This window comes from Danio aesculapii, chromosome 19, assembly GCF_903798145.1.
Source record: "Danio aesculapii chromosome 19, fDanAes4.1, whole genome shotgun sequence".
Lineage (NCBI taxonomy): Eukaryota > Metazoa > Chordata > Actinopteri > Cypriniformes > Danionidae > Danio > Danio aesculapii.
The window spans coordinates 12,256,022-12,271,946 of NC_079453.1; the positions used below are offsets into that span (position 1 = coordinate 12,256,022).

General features: G+C 36.0%; 1 protein-coding gene and 1 long non-coding RNA gene across 2 annotated transcripts; both read right to left on the reverse strand.

The window, feature by feature from the left end:
• Positions 1-600: 600 nt before the first annotated feature.
• On the reverse strand, positions 601-6,295 carry znf865 (zinc finger protein 865). Its single transcript, XM_056479167.1, is given in 22 exon segments — positions 601-1,562; positions 1,564-1,590; positions 1,593-1,635; positions 1,637-1,668; positions 1,671-1,726; positions 1,729-1,770; positions 1,773-1,973; positions 1,976-3,568; positions 3,571-3,795; positions 3,798-3,855; positions 3,857-3,973; positions 3,975-4,265; positions 4,267-4,451; positions 4,454-4,913; positions 4,915-4,955; positions 4,958-5,095; positions 5,098-5,149; positions 5,152-5,429; positions 5,432-5,476; positions 5,479-5,562; positions 5,565-5,781; positions 5,783-6,295. Coding segments are annotated over 22 exon segments (4,485 nt in total). The 5' UTR covers positions 5,873-6,295; the 3' UTR covers positions 601-1,352.
• Positions 6,296-6,306: 11 nt separating this feature from the next.
• LOC130246281 (uncharacterized) lies at positions 6,307-13,565 on the reverse strand. Its single transcript, XR_008839424.1, has 3 exons — positions 13,165-13,565; positions 12,758-12,863; positions 6,307-6,657 (listed from the first exon to the last, which is right to left on the reverse strand). It is a non-coding gene; the product is annotated as an uncharacterized LOC130246281 (long non-coding RNA).
• Between the last annotated feature and the right edge of the window lie 2,360 nt (positions 13,566-15,925).

Genomic DNA, 15,925 nt, shown 5'->3' on the forward strand with positions numbered 1-15,925 from the left:
TCGCCACCACAAAAAGGTTCTGCATCTCGTAAACATTCGGAAGAACACACAAATTACTTCAACAACCAAAAGAACTGTACATTTTCTATCTTTTATTTGCTTTCTGAGAAACTCAACATCTCTGTTGACTCAGAAAAAGAAAACAGTTTAGTATTTATATTTGTATTTTAGTTTACTGAGGAAAACATTGGAACAGTAGAGCTAAGTAAAGTATCGAGAATGAATACAATAGTGTTGGGAAAGCTGGGCTAAACTGTGGTTTGGGTTAAACAGATCAAAGGGGCAGGGAACAAAAGTCACACCAATACATATATTCCCCACATCTTACATTGACAGGAACCCTGCCACATACCCACCCACCCCTAAAATAGTAAAAATGATTAAAAAAAACTATACTTTGAATAATAATAAACAAAGAAAGAAAACAACTGTTACATAATAAAATATAATACGCATTGTACAGAACAGACTGGCTATTCCTCTCTCCTGCAAGCCAATCTCGCAACCAAAGACATTACACTTGCCATAGAAACACCTGCAAAGATTTCTTTAACATATTTCTTTAAAAAACAGATGACATGAAAACACAGGAAATGGCATTAGCACACCATTCTGTCCCCTCCGTATCAGCTCTGCAGAATATTTTGCACGTTTCAACAGATTCACTGCAGCGAGTCCCTCTGTGAGACACTTGAATTCAACATGGAGTGTCAGAATTGAGGTTGTTCATAGGGAATACACACTATGCACTTGATCCCCGTTCCCAAAACCAGTAACTTTCAGTTCCAGGTCAAACATTTGCATTTAACATGGAGACAGCGAAATGGGGGAAACAAAACAACACCACAATGAACAAAAAAAAAATAAAAATAAAAATAAACTACGTATATTTGAGAGTAAACAAAAGGCTATACCGTTAAACTCTTGAGTACTGTGGGGAAACTAGTTTAGAGAATAGATTGTTACTGTTCAAATTAGTCCACTTTCACTGGTATGCATCCATAATTGCAGCACAAATAAAGTTACGAAAATACATAATGAATGCATTGTTTTTAGAGGATAGAGATGCTACCATTACAACAAAGGTGCTACCAAAAACAGTTCCATAATCTAGAATATTCTTCCCCTTTGGAGAAACCGTGTTAGAGATCCATGTCTATAATGGATGGTTCTTTAGGTACAGGCTTGTTGAGTCCTTTGTTTTAGAGAAACCAGGCACTCCCTTGGTTATAGTTTGACCACATGTTCAAGGAGTTGAATCTGTGGTGATTTCCAGTCCTATGTGCCTGCTCTTGCCTTGAAAAGTTCAGTTATTAAGGCCTTGTACAATTTCTGTTTTGATGTCAGTTTGCTCAGTGCCTGTATCCTGTCACAACTGTTGATCTTTCAGTCTGGTCCTCTGTTTTCACCACATATGTCGTCTTTATTGACATTTTGATTCCTCTACTGACACGACGGCAAGCAAATTTGTGGCGCTGTAAGAGAGCGCCATTCCAGAATCGTGAGGGACATCGCGAGCAAGAGAACCCCCCTTGAGAGAGATGCTGGGCCCGGTGACAGAGGAGCCGTCAGTAGCCTTCGAGAACGTTTTCTCCACAGACTATGCAGCGGAGGCGATTATAGCGGCCATGTTTCTGGTGGGTGCCTTGTTACACGGTGCACCCGAAAGACTTATTGCTGCTTGAAAAAGTGGTGAAGGGACAAACAGGGCAAGTATATGACTTAAGGGCACGATGAGAGAGCGAAGGCCTCTGAACCTTAACCTCCCACACGCCATGTGCCTCCGCCTACATTTAAGCCAAGCCCTCCTCCAGTAAACTTGGCCCATTTTAGCTGAGCCATCCACTTCTTCCGTTTTAGCTGCTGCTGAAGCCTGCACTTCTTCCGTTTTAAATACATTTGCCTCCTGGCAATTTCATAAGCACTGAATCCAGTTATCAACGGCAGTTTATATTTTTTCTTTTTTTTTTTTTCTTCCTTTGGGTGGCATCCCCCTGGGGCTGCGGGCTCTGTAGATGTGGAGACTGCAATAAAAAAGGATGCTGTTGCTGGTGGTGTTGCGAGTGCTGGGGTGGAGAGATGTGGATATGAGGTGGAGTGGAATGAAGTGTGTTACTTGGAACCCCTGAATAAATTAGCTGCTTCCCACTGATTGGCTGCTGAAGCTGGAGGGGACCCATTGTGGGGTTTGAGTAGTGCAGATGTTGGGGGTGTGAAGTGACTTGATTTGAACTGTGATGTCCTGACTCTGGAGTGTAGAAGAGTGGCGAATATCCAGCGGGCTGAGGATGCTGCGTGTGAGCAATGGTTGAATGGGGCTGTTGTACTCCATGACTTCCGCTTTCAGGTGATATATGAAGGAGTGCATTGGTTGCAGCCTCGCTCTCTGAGACAGATGAGGCAGTTCCAATAGAATCACTTCCTGTTGGTTGTGTTGTTGGCCCAGCACGAGTCAAGCCATGTTGAGATAATCTATGTCTGGTCAGGCTGTTGGAGTATGAAAACGCCTTTCCACACACTTCGCATGAAAACAGTTTCTCCCCACCATGTTCATGAATGGCTTGGTGATGGGCAGTCAAATGGAAGTGATGACGGAAAGATTTCCAGCAAATCTCACATGTATATAGCTTTGGAGGGGGTTGGTTACTTGTGCTCGCATTAGATCCTTGAACTTTATCCTGAGAATAGGAGTAATAAGCGCCAGGGTTGGATTGATTATTTTGATTGGTTTGATCAGTTTGTTCTTGATTAGCGGGCACCCCTTGATTTGCAGCAGATTTGGTTTTACTCCGCCTTGGCTTGAAATCTCCCCGTAGATGCAATTTTTCATGCCTTTTCAGACTCTGCGCATATCCAAAATCTTTTCCACAGAGCGTACATTTGTAATTCTTTTCCCCAGAGTGAACAGTCTGATGTTTGGTAAGGTGAAAAGGCTCTCGGAAGTCTTTGCCACAGATGTCACAATGAAATGGCTTTTCCCCTGTATGCACACGTTCGTGCCGACGTAATGTCTCCCGTCTGCTAAAGCCCCTTCCACAAACAGTGCATAAATAAGGCCTGTCGGAACCATCTCCAGCAGCACCACTCTGACTGCTTCTCCGACGTTTTACTACTTCTCCTGGAGCTCCTGGAGGTCTCGGTTCTCTTTTCTGTCTGGGCTTTCGCGGCCGTTTGGGTTTGGCATTAGGATTGTTGGCATTCTGTGAATTAGGCTGCTGTTGGGTCGGGTGAGATAAAGGTATCATTGAACCACTCAGGCATTCTTCATTGCCACCATTTCCTGCAGATGTAGATGAAGAGGCACCCATGGAGCCGAAGCCAAGCCCTCCTAACAGTCCTCCAATGATGTCTCTCCGTTCCTCTCGTCCACCATTATTGTTCATTTCAGCAGGCAAGACAGAGGCGGCAGCAGCTGCAGCAATTGCGGACATGGCACTACTTGTGACTTCATCTTCAGAGTCATCCAAAAGAGAGGAGAGGGGAAGATGAGACTGCGGTTGGTGATGGTGTGTCTGATTTTGAGGGTGTGGGTGAAGTGTTGGGGCTAAAGGAGCTTTTCTGAGGGCTGACTTGACAGGCTGTTACTACAGGAATCTCCAGAGTAGGATGATGGGTTGCCCTGTTGTCGCCGGTAGTCATCGACCCTGTATGACGTTTGGTAAGGATCTCTTGAATACTCAGGATTATACTCTTCTTTAGGTTTGCCAACAGGGTTTTGATTAGCATTTCTTCCCTGTGAATACAGACTGTCACAAGACATCCCTGCGGTGCTATCCTCATTCTTGCAAAATACCAATCTTTTGTGTCAGTAATCTGTCCACCAGGAAAATCAGTTTCAACTTTGCCGTCTACTGAAACCTATTGAGCTACCATCACTGCTTCTAGATCTCCTCCCGGGCTTTCCACAGTTACCAGATGCAGCATGGTTAAGCAAAGAAGTGCTCTCTCTAAAGCAGCGGCCACAAGCAGGGCAAGCGGTAGGGCTTCTCTTCATGAATTTTCTCATGTCGAGTGAGAGACTCTCTGCGGTTAAACGAACGCTCACAGACAGTGCAGGCATATGGACGATCTCCAGAGTGGATGACACCATGCTGAAGGAGGTGTCCTCTCTTCTTGAACCCCTTTCCACATTCATTGCAACAATAGGACTTATCTGGACTTGAGCAAGTGGAAGACATGGGGTCTGGATTCTCATGCTGGTGGTGGGCATTTTGAGAAATTCCATCTTGTGTTGAGTGGGGCAGATCTGACTGATGTTGATGATTTGGTGTTTGTGCTGCTGTTGGGACCACCAACGTCTTCATGGCAGCGTATGTGGCGGCGAAGGGTTTGGAGGTGGCTAAAAGACTTGCCACACTCTCCACAATGAAACAGAGCCTCTGCTCAGTCTGTGTGATATTGGGAGGTCATTGATTGCTGGTTTTCAGGCTTGGGGTTTTGAGAGATATTTGTACCAGCACAGAAGCAGAGTTTGAAGATGGGGCAGAGGAAGAAGAGGAGGAGACAGTTGAAGAAGAGGAGGACGGTGTTGACGAAGAGAGGATGGAGGAAGGGTCACCACCAAGACCCCTCATTCCAACCCCTCCACCTCCTCCCACAAGACCAGAGGACCCATCATGACCATGTGCCCCAGAGCCATGGCAGTTAGCACTGCTTGTGCTGTTGCTACTGCTACCATCTGTCTTCCTCTGGGGCAGGTAGCCAGCCATGGCTTTCTTTCTCCTGCTGCCACTACCTCCACTTCCTCCAGCCCCAGATCCACTATCACCTTTCCCATCATCTTTCGGTACAGAGAGATGGAGGGGGAGTGGCAAAGGCAGGCCTGCTTCTTGTTGCATTAGGGAAGCCAGTTGATTAGATGAAAGTACGGGAATACCTTGAAAATCAAAACCACCAAGAGGTGATGGTTGGGGGGGCAGGGTGTAGAGGGTGGTGTGGATGGGCATGGCTGTGAGGTGAGACAAAGCATGAGGTGGCAGCTGCTGCTGCTGTTGTTGGGGCTGGGGAGTTGGATGGCCATGAGTGTGGGAAGGATGAAGGGCTGGAGGAGGAGCAAGACCTGTATTTGAATCAGCAAGACCAAGATGATTATGGGACCCTGCTGCACTAGAAACTGTTCTAAACTGGCATTTGTGGGCACGTCCAGAAAAACAGATATTGATTTGCAGCAAGCATGCAACTGAACTGCTGGTGGAAACTTCTTGCATCAGATTGGGGTCCAACTAGTCCAGCCACTGAGCTGCTACTGCTGGGGGGATTATTTGAAGTGGTGGTTGAACTCGAAGGGGACGGTGATGATGAGGAAGGTCCAGGGGATGGCTGAGGAACAGAAAGGCCAGGGTGCAAGGGTGGTGGTGGTGGTGCAGACGTTACAACTCCTCCAATTACCCCAGAGCCTCCTCCAGTACTTCCTCCAGCAAAATCAAACGCCCCATTCCTGAGTGGAGCTGCTCCTGAGCTAGTGCAGCCTCAGCTGGTGAAATGTGCGTAGGAACTGTGGATAGCCAGAGGCAGAACTACCACTTCCACTGCTGCTGCTCATCTTGCTTGATTTACGTTGCGTTGTGAGGATGAGGACTGGGATGTTGGGGAAGAGGTGGAGGGGAGCACTCATTTTGGCAAATAGGATGATGAATCTGCAAATGCATTACTCCTAGTTCCTTGAAGAGACCCAAGCCCAAGCCCAGACAGAAGGCCACTGGATGCCTCACTCTGTTGTTGCTGCTGCTGTTGAAGCTGCTGCTGGTGCTGAAGTTGGACTTGTTGTTGGTGCTGCAGTTGTCCTTTCCAGCCCCAGTCCTTTGAACTGGTGTGCCTGGTGTCCACTGAGCATTTCTAAAATGTCCATAGGGTACTTTCCAAACTGGAACATCTCCCTCTCACTGTTGAGGGGTGTTCCTAAGATTTTCCCCCTGTTCAGTTGGTACTGCAGGAAAGTGGACAATGTGATCTAACCTAAAATATATGCAGAAAAATAAAACTGGCACAAGGGCCACTAATCATCAATATAAAGCTTAAATTAATCTGCTAGCAGCTTCAGTTTTAAAAAGAAATGTCTGTGTGAGAGTAATTGATCTGATGCTGTGACTCTTCATCCCATACAAACAGAGTTTTGGCTAGAGTGGTGGGGCCACTACATCTGATACAACTCTGGAAGTCATGGATTAAATTATCATCTATAAATAAGAAAAAAAAGAAGAAAGTGGTAAAAGTTGGTTTAAAATATCATGCTAACAAGTTTGCTTTAGTCTTTCAGAATTACTTTCTAAAGTTTAAACGATAAAAACATCTGCTAATACCTGAAAATTGCATCAAAATGTGTTAAGCATTAAAAGCAAATCACTTAGTGTTGAAAGCCAGTTAAAATTGAAGCAAAGAGGGAATGTCTTTCTGTCTTGTTATTAGTATATTCCTTTTGAGAAGTTCTGAATAAAATGGTCCCACTGTTTTTTTCTTCAGAAAAATGTCTTCATTAAAAAAAGAGGTTTTGATGGGCAACTTTTTTTCCAATCATTCAGATTAAGGAGTCAAATGTCAGATAGTCCACAGGGTATATCCAACCTCTGTCTTTAATTCCTCAGCTGGAAGACCATGAACAAAGCACAGTGGTATGACCAAGAGGTTCCTTCTTTCTCTGCAGCGAGCACCCTGTCAGTCCTTTAAAAATAGAAATAAAAAACAGTAAGGTTTTCAAACAGTAAGAACATTTCAAAACAATTTCAATACAACATTCCAATAAACTACAAAATGAACAATCCCTTTCTGTCATAGAACAATCTTAAAGGCAGGAAACATAACAGAATTTTGAAGAACAATCATACAGGAAAGAATTGTAAAGCAGCCTAAATGGTAAACACCGCAAAAAACATTTAAGCATTCTAAAATGTCAAAGGTTCTGGTACTTGATACTAAATTACAAGAACTGACACCATTTTTTTTTTCATAACAATACAGTTCCGATACTCAAATTCGAATTACTGGCTGATTCTGAACTGATTTTATTTTTAATCAACAACATCTATAGCTCTGTGTGTAGAACTGAAGATCATTTTTATATTTGTTAAACTCAATCCTTTAAACACACAACACTGCTAATTTTGATGAGTTTAACAAAAACAAATTATTTATAAATTAATAAAAAACAATATGTAATAAATACTATAAATAATAAAAGTAGTAATAATATAAACCTAAAATTTAACATTTTTTATGTATTGCACAGCTCTTTAATGGGGCAAAACTTTGACAGATATAGCAGAACTACAATATTATTAACTGCTCAATGCACATATCTCTCATTTGCTCTAATTAGACATGTTAAAAAGCTGCAAAACCACAAACCTTAATCTACATATCTAGTACAATAACATGGAAACGTAATTATATCATAAATGAAGCACATCATGTCTGAAATACTGAAAGAACAAATGTATTATTTTCTGCTATATTTTAATTTATTTATTATTTTTAAATCCTACATTGTATACATACCCATAAAGTTACTTACAAATGTTCCAATCAAATGTTAACTACATACTTTTATAATTAATAGTGCTATATTGAAAATAGCATCAAGATATATCATAATAATGACAGATTAGCCAATAGTTCCCTACATTTATGTAGCACTTTTCTGGGTACTCAAAGCATTTTACACAGCACTTTATTTGGGGGGGAATTTCCTAATCCACCACCAGTGTGCAGCATCTACACACCAGCCTTGGTGGAGAGGAATAAAAACCTAACATCTAGAGACTAAGCCCAATATTATAGTTAGTATGTGGGTTTTAACTCTTAGGTCAGATATAAAAAGGGTTTTAAAATAATGACATCACGATATTGTGCCATTTCTGCAAAATCAATTAATTAATAGTTTAATGTGTGTTTTTTATATATATATATATATATATATATATATATATATATATATATATATATATATATATATATATATATATACACACATATAATATATACACATATATATTATATATATATATATATATACACATATATATATACACACACACATATACATATATATATATATATATATATATATATATACATATATATATATATATATATATACATATATATATATATATATAACATATATATATATATATACATATACATATATATATATATATATACATATATATATATATATATATATATACATAATATATATATATAATATATATAATATATTAATATAATATATATATATACATATAATATATATATAATATATATATACATATATATAGATATATATACATACACATATACATACACTATACATACATTATATATTATACATATAATATATATATATAATATATATATACATACATATATATATATATATATAGATATATACACATATACATACATACATACAACATATATATATATATATATATATATATATATATATATATATATATATATATATATATATATATATATACATACACATATATACATATATACATATATACATATATATATATATATACACATATATACATATATACATATATACATATATACATATAATATATATACATATATATATATACATATATATTATATACATATATATAATATATACATATATATTATATATATATATATTATATATTATATATATATATATAATATATATATAATATATATATAAATAGATACCATATGTTAAGGTCTATACCTTTTTTACATTTTAAAGTATACATACTCAGAATGTGGTCATAGTTGTCTATTTATTTAAAATTAGAAATGTAATATAATAATTAATAAAATAATAAAATATAAATAACACTTTTCAGAAACGATTGATTATAGGTCCAACATAAAAATACAAAAAAAAAAATACAAAAATATGTACAATGCAAACATTGCACTTTTTTTAAGATGGCTGTTATTGAAAGTTTCTGTCTGATCCTTGTAATAGCATGTAATAATGCGCTCAAATAATGAAAAAGTATAAGCATAAAACAATGTATTTCTGTTGTAAAGATCATAATATGAATGACAGACGATATATACTATATTCCATACGGTATATAGTCAAATTGCACACCTCCTAATGTGTTAATTAGCTGTGACATGCAAACATTATTCATGTATCATAAATCATATACATTTATTTTAAAGATGACTTTCAAATATACTGTTCTCTTCAATTCTCTCTTCCCCTACTAAACATTGAGTCATCACAATACTGAAAAAGTACTTTCTTAAAGATCATGTGACACTGAAGATTGGACAAAAGGTTGTTAAAAAATCAGCTGTTACAAAAATAAATTGCATTTTAAAACGGAGCAGCTATTTTCAATGTAATAATTGCTCACAGTTTACAGCTTTTCCTGTATTTTTGGCAAATAAATGCCTAACTTTTAGAATCAACAAATAGTCCACAAGACCTAATTAACTCAAATACACCAACTTATACTAATAAGCACTTCCAAAAAAGTACCTAATTGCAATCATAAACCATTGGTTGTAGACAGTGACAACCAATTAGTCAAATAAAATTAAACAATAAAAAAATGACACTTCATTCAAATGAATGCATGCAATGGCATATTAGGTTTTACTGTAGTATCCGAATTACAATTGAGCCCCATGATTTCACTGATAACAACTACTGAAAATATATTATTACATCAACACTACAGTATAGTAATACTGAGCTTAACCATAATGCCTGACGTCTGAGAGATAAGCCAAAAGACATGTTACTAGGTTAATAATATCTGTATGAGGTTATCAAGTCTATCTAGGTCTGAGATGAACTCATTTAATCTAGGAATCATGTTTTCATACATGAAAGCTTGTAATGACAAACAAAAGCTTGATATTGCTGTGCTTAAAAAAATGTTAAAGAATATTTAAGAAATTGTTTGACATTGGCAGTTAACATTATTTAACAACATACAAATAAATTACTTTTTGACAGTCATATATATTTGTATGTTTTTTTATTTTATTTTGTGTACTTAAAGTTGTAAAATGCATTTTGTTCGACCCAAGTGGATATTAAAGATATTTAAAATAAAAAAATAATAATATTTTCATGAATAAATAGCAAGTATTTTTTAAGTAGCAATGTATTTATAAATACATAGCAATAAAAATATTATAATACAAACAAATGAATTGAACAATTTAGATCTGGAAACTTAAAATCTATTTATCTGCACAAATCAAATCTTATATCTGTAAAAAATATTGAATGGATCCATTTAAATTGTCAGTGATTGTTTCACTCGATGAAAACAAAATGTGGCAAATGCACACTTAAAAAATCATTGATATGTTAAATAAGCAAAGGGATGTCAAACACAAACATATTTTTCTAAATACATTATTGACTAGAATATATATTTTTAAAAAGACAGCTGAATTAACAAAATAAAACCACATCAGTAAATAAAAAAAATTTAATCTTTAAATGTCCAAATCAAACTCATCCACTCAATGTAGACAAATGTGGCTTGTTTTTTTTTTTGTTTTTTTTAACAAACTAAAAGGCTGTCAAATGTTGCAAAACTTTTCTGAATGCAAATTACACGCATTATAAATTAATAAGATATTAGTCAAAATCAAACCAATTTATCTGCACAAATCTTTTCGGTCAAAAGTAACTAAGCTTGAAACTATTTGAAGGGTCAATGGTTGTGTTACCCAAACTAAATAAGACAAAATTCACACTTGTTTAGAACTCTATTTGTTGAATAAACAAATGGATGTCCAGTGAGCCAATCAACTGAATTCAACCTATCTAAAATAAATAGTTATATATATTAGGGCTGCACGATATTGAAAAAACTGTCATTGCAATATTTTTATTTTTCTGCGCTACATATTGCGATATTGAGTGTAATATTTTTTTGGGGGAGTCTAACAGTATTCAGGGTCACAAATTGAACAATTTAATGTAAAATAAGTAACACTGTATAATCTTCATTGCATACATACACTGCACATAAATACAATTAATGTTTCTTGAAGTTACAAATATTTTTATTTTCTGCACCTGAATGCTTTACACTGGCTTGAAATGCGTACACAATCACATGCAAACGATACCATTTTTTGTGAACTTCATGGTTAAACTTTGCAATTACTCCACAAGGATGTGTGTTTTTAATGCCGACTCTACTATAATCCTGATTTGACACTGCAGATCCTGCGATTTGACTATTGCGAATGATCACATTGCGATATCAATGCTGAAATTATACATTTTGCAGCCCTAGTCCAAATCAAACGCATTTACGCAATGTAAACAAAATGTGGCCAAAACAACTCTTCTTGTTTTTTGCTTAACAAACTAAAGGCTGTCAACTGTTGCTCAATTTTTTTACGTTTAAATAGCACATGTTATAAATAAATAAGATATTAGTCTAAATCAAATCAATTTATCTGTGTTTGTGTTTATCTACACAAATCTGGTCAAGTGAGAGCTTGAAACTATTTGAAGGGTCAATGGTTTTGTCACTCAGACTAAATGTGGCAAAATTCACACTTGTTTATCACTCTATTTGTTGAATAAACAAATGGATGTCAAGTAAGCCAATCGACTGAATTCAACCTAACCAAAATAAATAAACAATTATTTATTTATTATTTATATATATATATATATATATATATATATATATATATATATATATATATATATATATATATATATATATATATATATATATTAGGGCCGCATGATACTGAAAAAACTGACATTGGAATATTGTATTTTTCTGCAATACATATTGTGATAATGAGTATAATATTGGCAGATGAAATTAATAGCTTTATTTGAAAAGAATGAATAATTTTAGGATTTTGTTGTTTATTTACATATATTATGTAATAATTTTAGGACAATAATAGTATGATTTTGTTGTGGAGCGCATCCATTATTGCATAAAATGTAATAAACCAAATCACAAGCCATGATAAATACAGTAAAGCGAAGTTACAAATAAAATAAATGCTATACATTTTTTTTTAACGTCTAACAGTGTTAAGGGTCACAAATTGAACAATTTAATAAAAAATAAATAACACCATATAATCTTTGATTTGACATAGCAGATCCTGCAATTTGACTATTGCGGATGTGCACATTGCATTATCGATGCTAAAACGATATATTGTGCAGCACTTTTATGTATATGTATATATATATATATATATATATATATATATATATATATATATATATATATATATATATATATATATATATATACATATAATATTTAAGTCACCAAACATATTAAGAAATATGATAAGATAATAACATTTAATTCAAGCAAAATATTGCAAAAAACAATTACAACCTACAAAATTTCAACATTTTTCCTCTTATTTTAAAAATTTGTATTTAATATTTTTCCATAACATATAAATTTGGTTATTGAAGTTATTTTGTAAGATAAGCTCCAGATTTGGCTTTAGTATTGACTAATCTAATGTATATGCAAAAAAATTATATTGTACAGCTTCCTGTTAGAAATATGAATTTAAAAGACAGGGGTGTACTTATATATGCTGAGCAGTAATATGTATTTATTTATTATACACATACACACACACACATATACACACACAAACAGTTTGTACGATAAAAAATAATGTAATGCAGTAAAGGGAAAGAAATCTCAGCAATGGAGACACTCCGTCAACAAATCCACATACATCTAGAACTAAAAACGCATTGTATAATGGAAAAGAAACTTACCCAAAAATGTTGTAAGAAAAGCGCGGATTGTTCTCCGGGATACGCTGACCGTAAAGGGGATGAGGGAGAGGGGGAGAGCCGAAATACCTTTTCCAGTCACATCCCTCTGTGAAACAGCAAAAAAAGTTTCAATGTAATAAATAAGAGCAAGATCAGACTTGTTATATGACAAAGAACTTGGAGTTAGCATACAGATAAATTAGCAAAAAATGGTCGTATGCTAACAGTTGCGTAAGAATCAACATGACAGAAAAACATAAACAAGTAAAGTGCAGACAGCCCGTCAGATGAATGCAGGCTATAAGCCCACTTCAACTCTGCTAGCCTCTTAGCTAACGTTAGCTAAATAAAGACGTCGTACCCTTTTACACTGCAACAGAAGGCATTCAAAAGCTCTGCTGTCCCACCTGCTCGTGCACGGAGAAAGTCCTCTTGAAGAGCAAAGCGTGAAAATAATAATGCTGAAAAGGGCGCCGAAAGCCTAGATGTGCACAAAGGCGGTTTCCGATTTCAGGTTAGCAGGTCATTTTTCCTCATCCCGTGGAAAAACACTCTCGCAGGCCTCTCCATCGCTTTCGATCCGTTAAACAAACCCCAGTTTCCGCTGGCCGCGCTCGCTAACGTTCGGGCTCGCGCGATAACACTCACGGCGAAAGACTTCGAACGAAACCGCCCTTCACAGTCCGTTTTCCGCTTCAGTTTTTGCGGATTATGGTCGGCCAAATATTTTCCGCCCCGTGTCAATTTTTAGTGCCCCCGTCTTCCTTCGGGTACTTCTGTTCGCCTCACAGTGGTCGTTTCCGGGCAGTGATACAAGTTCCGGGTGGTGTTACGTGTTAAAGCGTCCGACATTGTTCTGGTAAGCTCTCTGGTGAAAAGCAGTACGCGATGCAGTGAGACGAAAGGGGCCTTTTCGCATTGCTTATTGCTTTATATTACTTTATAATGTGCTTTGGTTTAACGAGAACACGGGATCGGGACATTGTGTGTAATTATATCGAAACCCGTTGCATCCACAGTCCCCTAATGTCGTAAAACGGCGCCAAAAAACAAAACAAAAACAAAAGTCGCGTGGCGCGTTTTAAATATTCCAGTGTTGCATGCGTGACGTAGTAACACATTGTGAAAGCGCACACACTTCGCGAGCTGCCCGCGCGAGACTCAAAACATCACTTCCCACTGACTGAGACAAAACAGCTGTTCTGCACATATGCGAGCCGAAGTCATTAGAACAATTATTTCACTTTGTGAGAGACTGACAGAGAGAGCGGGGGGATTTTCATGCAGCACATCTACTGAGGAATGGATGCAGGGCACAGCATAGCACCTCTCTGAAGCCATTTTACCAACATGCCGCCGCCGTCTCCCCCCACCCTACCCGAACATAAGGTCCTCGCCCACCCTGCCCCTCAAAATGGCGAATGCCGGTGATGATGGTGCCTCGTCCGTCTCCCTCAGGAACCATTCAAGAACACCAAACGTCCCGGTTTGGATCGATAATCACAGTTATTTAAGAACGCAAATGATATTGCTAGGGAATTATTTGATCTCATTTAAAGTGGCCATTTGCACCACACCAATAGACAATGCCAACTATAATATAATATTAATAATAATATTTATCTTTGGAAAAAAAAAGACAATTTGAAAATTTGGTTCTGTGGATTTAAAATTTATAGTTCCCTGTTTGAATAAAACGTAATTTTAATTTGTTCTGTTAATTATGTATGCACATTTAGCATAACATGAATATAAAATGACAGGTGGTCAAAATAAAAATAAGAAAGATGACAATTTGTCGTCTTAATTTTCAATTTGCAACAACACACACCAATGCTTTAATTCCAGAAGATTAAAGATGTTTGGTGGAATAAACATTTTCAGTCACACCATTTGAAAATATTTGTTATTCAGACCGATTATAATTTTCTACAAAGAAATAAATGGAATGGTCTAAATGATAGTTATTTTATATAATATATCCACTTCAAATGTTGACTACTGTATATATTAAAGTAAATTGTAGACCATCAAAAAACTATACATATAAAACAATAATTAAAAGAATATTACAATAATATTGTTACATTTTATTCAATATAATATAATAATATTGAATGCTTTCCTTTAATCTATCCACACAATCCAAACTGATCTTTAAACATTACTAATCAACTAAGTTTGCATTTAAAATACATCTGGCTATTTTACAGTGCGTAAACAAATAGTTTGTCTAATACAAGATCGTGCATGGCTAAAACACTCAGCACAAAATATATTGAGATTCATTCATTAATTTTCTTTTCGGCTTAGTCCCTTTATTAATCAGGACTCGCCAATAGCGGAATGAATCGCCAACTTATCCAGCATATGTGCCCTTCCAGCTGCAACCCACCACTGGGAAACATCCGTACACTCTCATTCATACACACAACAGACAATTTAGTTTTTCCAATTCTCCTATACCACATGCCTTTGACCGATGGGGGAAACCAGAGCATCTGGAGGAACCCCACGCGAACACATGGAGAAAATGCAAACTGAACCAGTCAAGGCTCGAACCAGGAACCTTCTTGCTGTAAGGCGACATCGCTACCCAATGCGCCACCATGTCGCCATATACAGTTGAAGTCAGAACTATTAAACCCCCTGAATTATTAGCCCCTGTTTATTTTTCCCCCCAATTTCTGTTTAACAGAGATTTTTTCTACACATTTCTAAACATAATAGTTTTAATAACTCATTTCTAATAACGGATTTATTTTATCTTTGCCATGATGACAGTAAATAATATTTGACTAGATATTTTTCAAGACAATTCTATACAGCTTAAAGTGACAATTAAAGGCTTAACTAGGTTAATTATGTTAACTAAGCAGGTTAGAGTAATTAGTAAATTTATTTTATATTGATGGTTTGTTCTGTAGACTATCTAAAAAATTGAGTTTAAAGGGGCTAATAATTATGTCTTTAAAATGTTTTTAAAAAATTAAAAACGGCTTTCATTCTAGCCAAAATAAAACAAATGAGACTTTTTCCAGAAGAAAAAATATTATCAGACATACTGTGAAAATTTCTAAAAAAGGAAATTTTTAAAAAAGAAAAAAAAAAAATCAGAGGGGGGCTAAAAATTCTGACTTCAACTGTATTGTGATGTAATCTAAAATA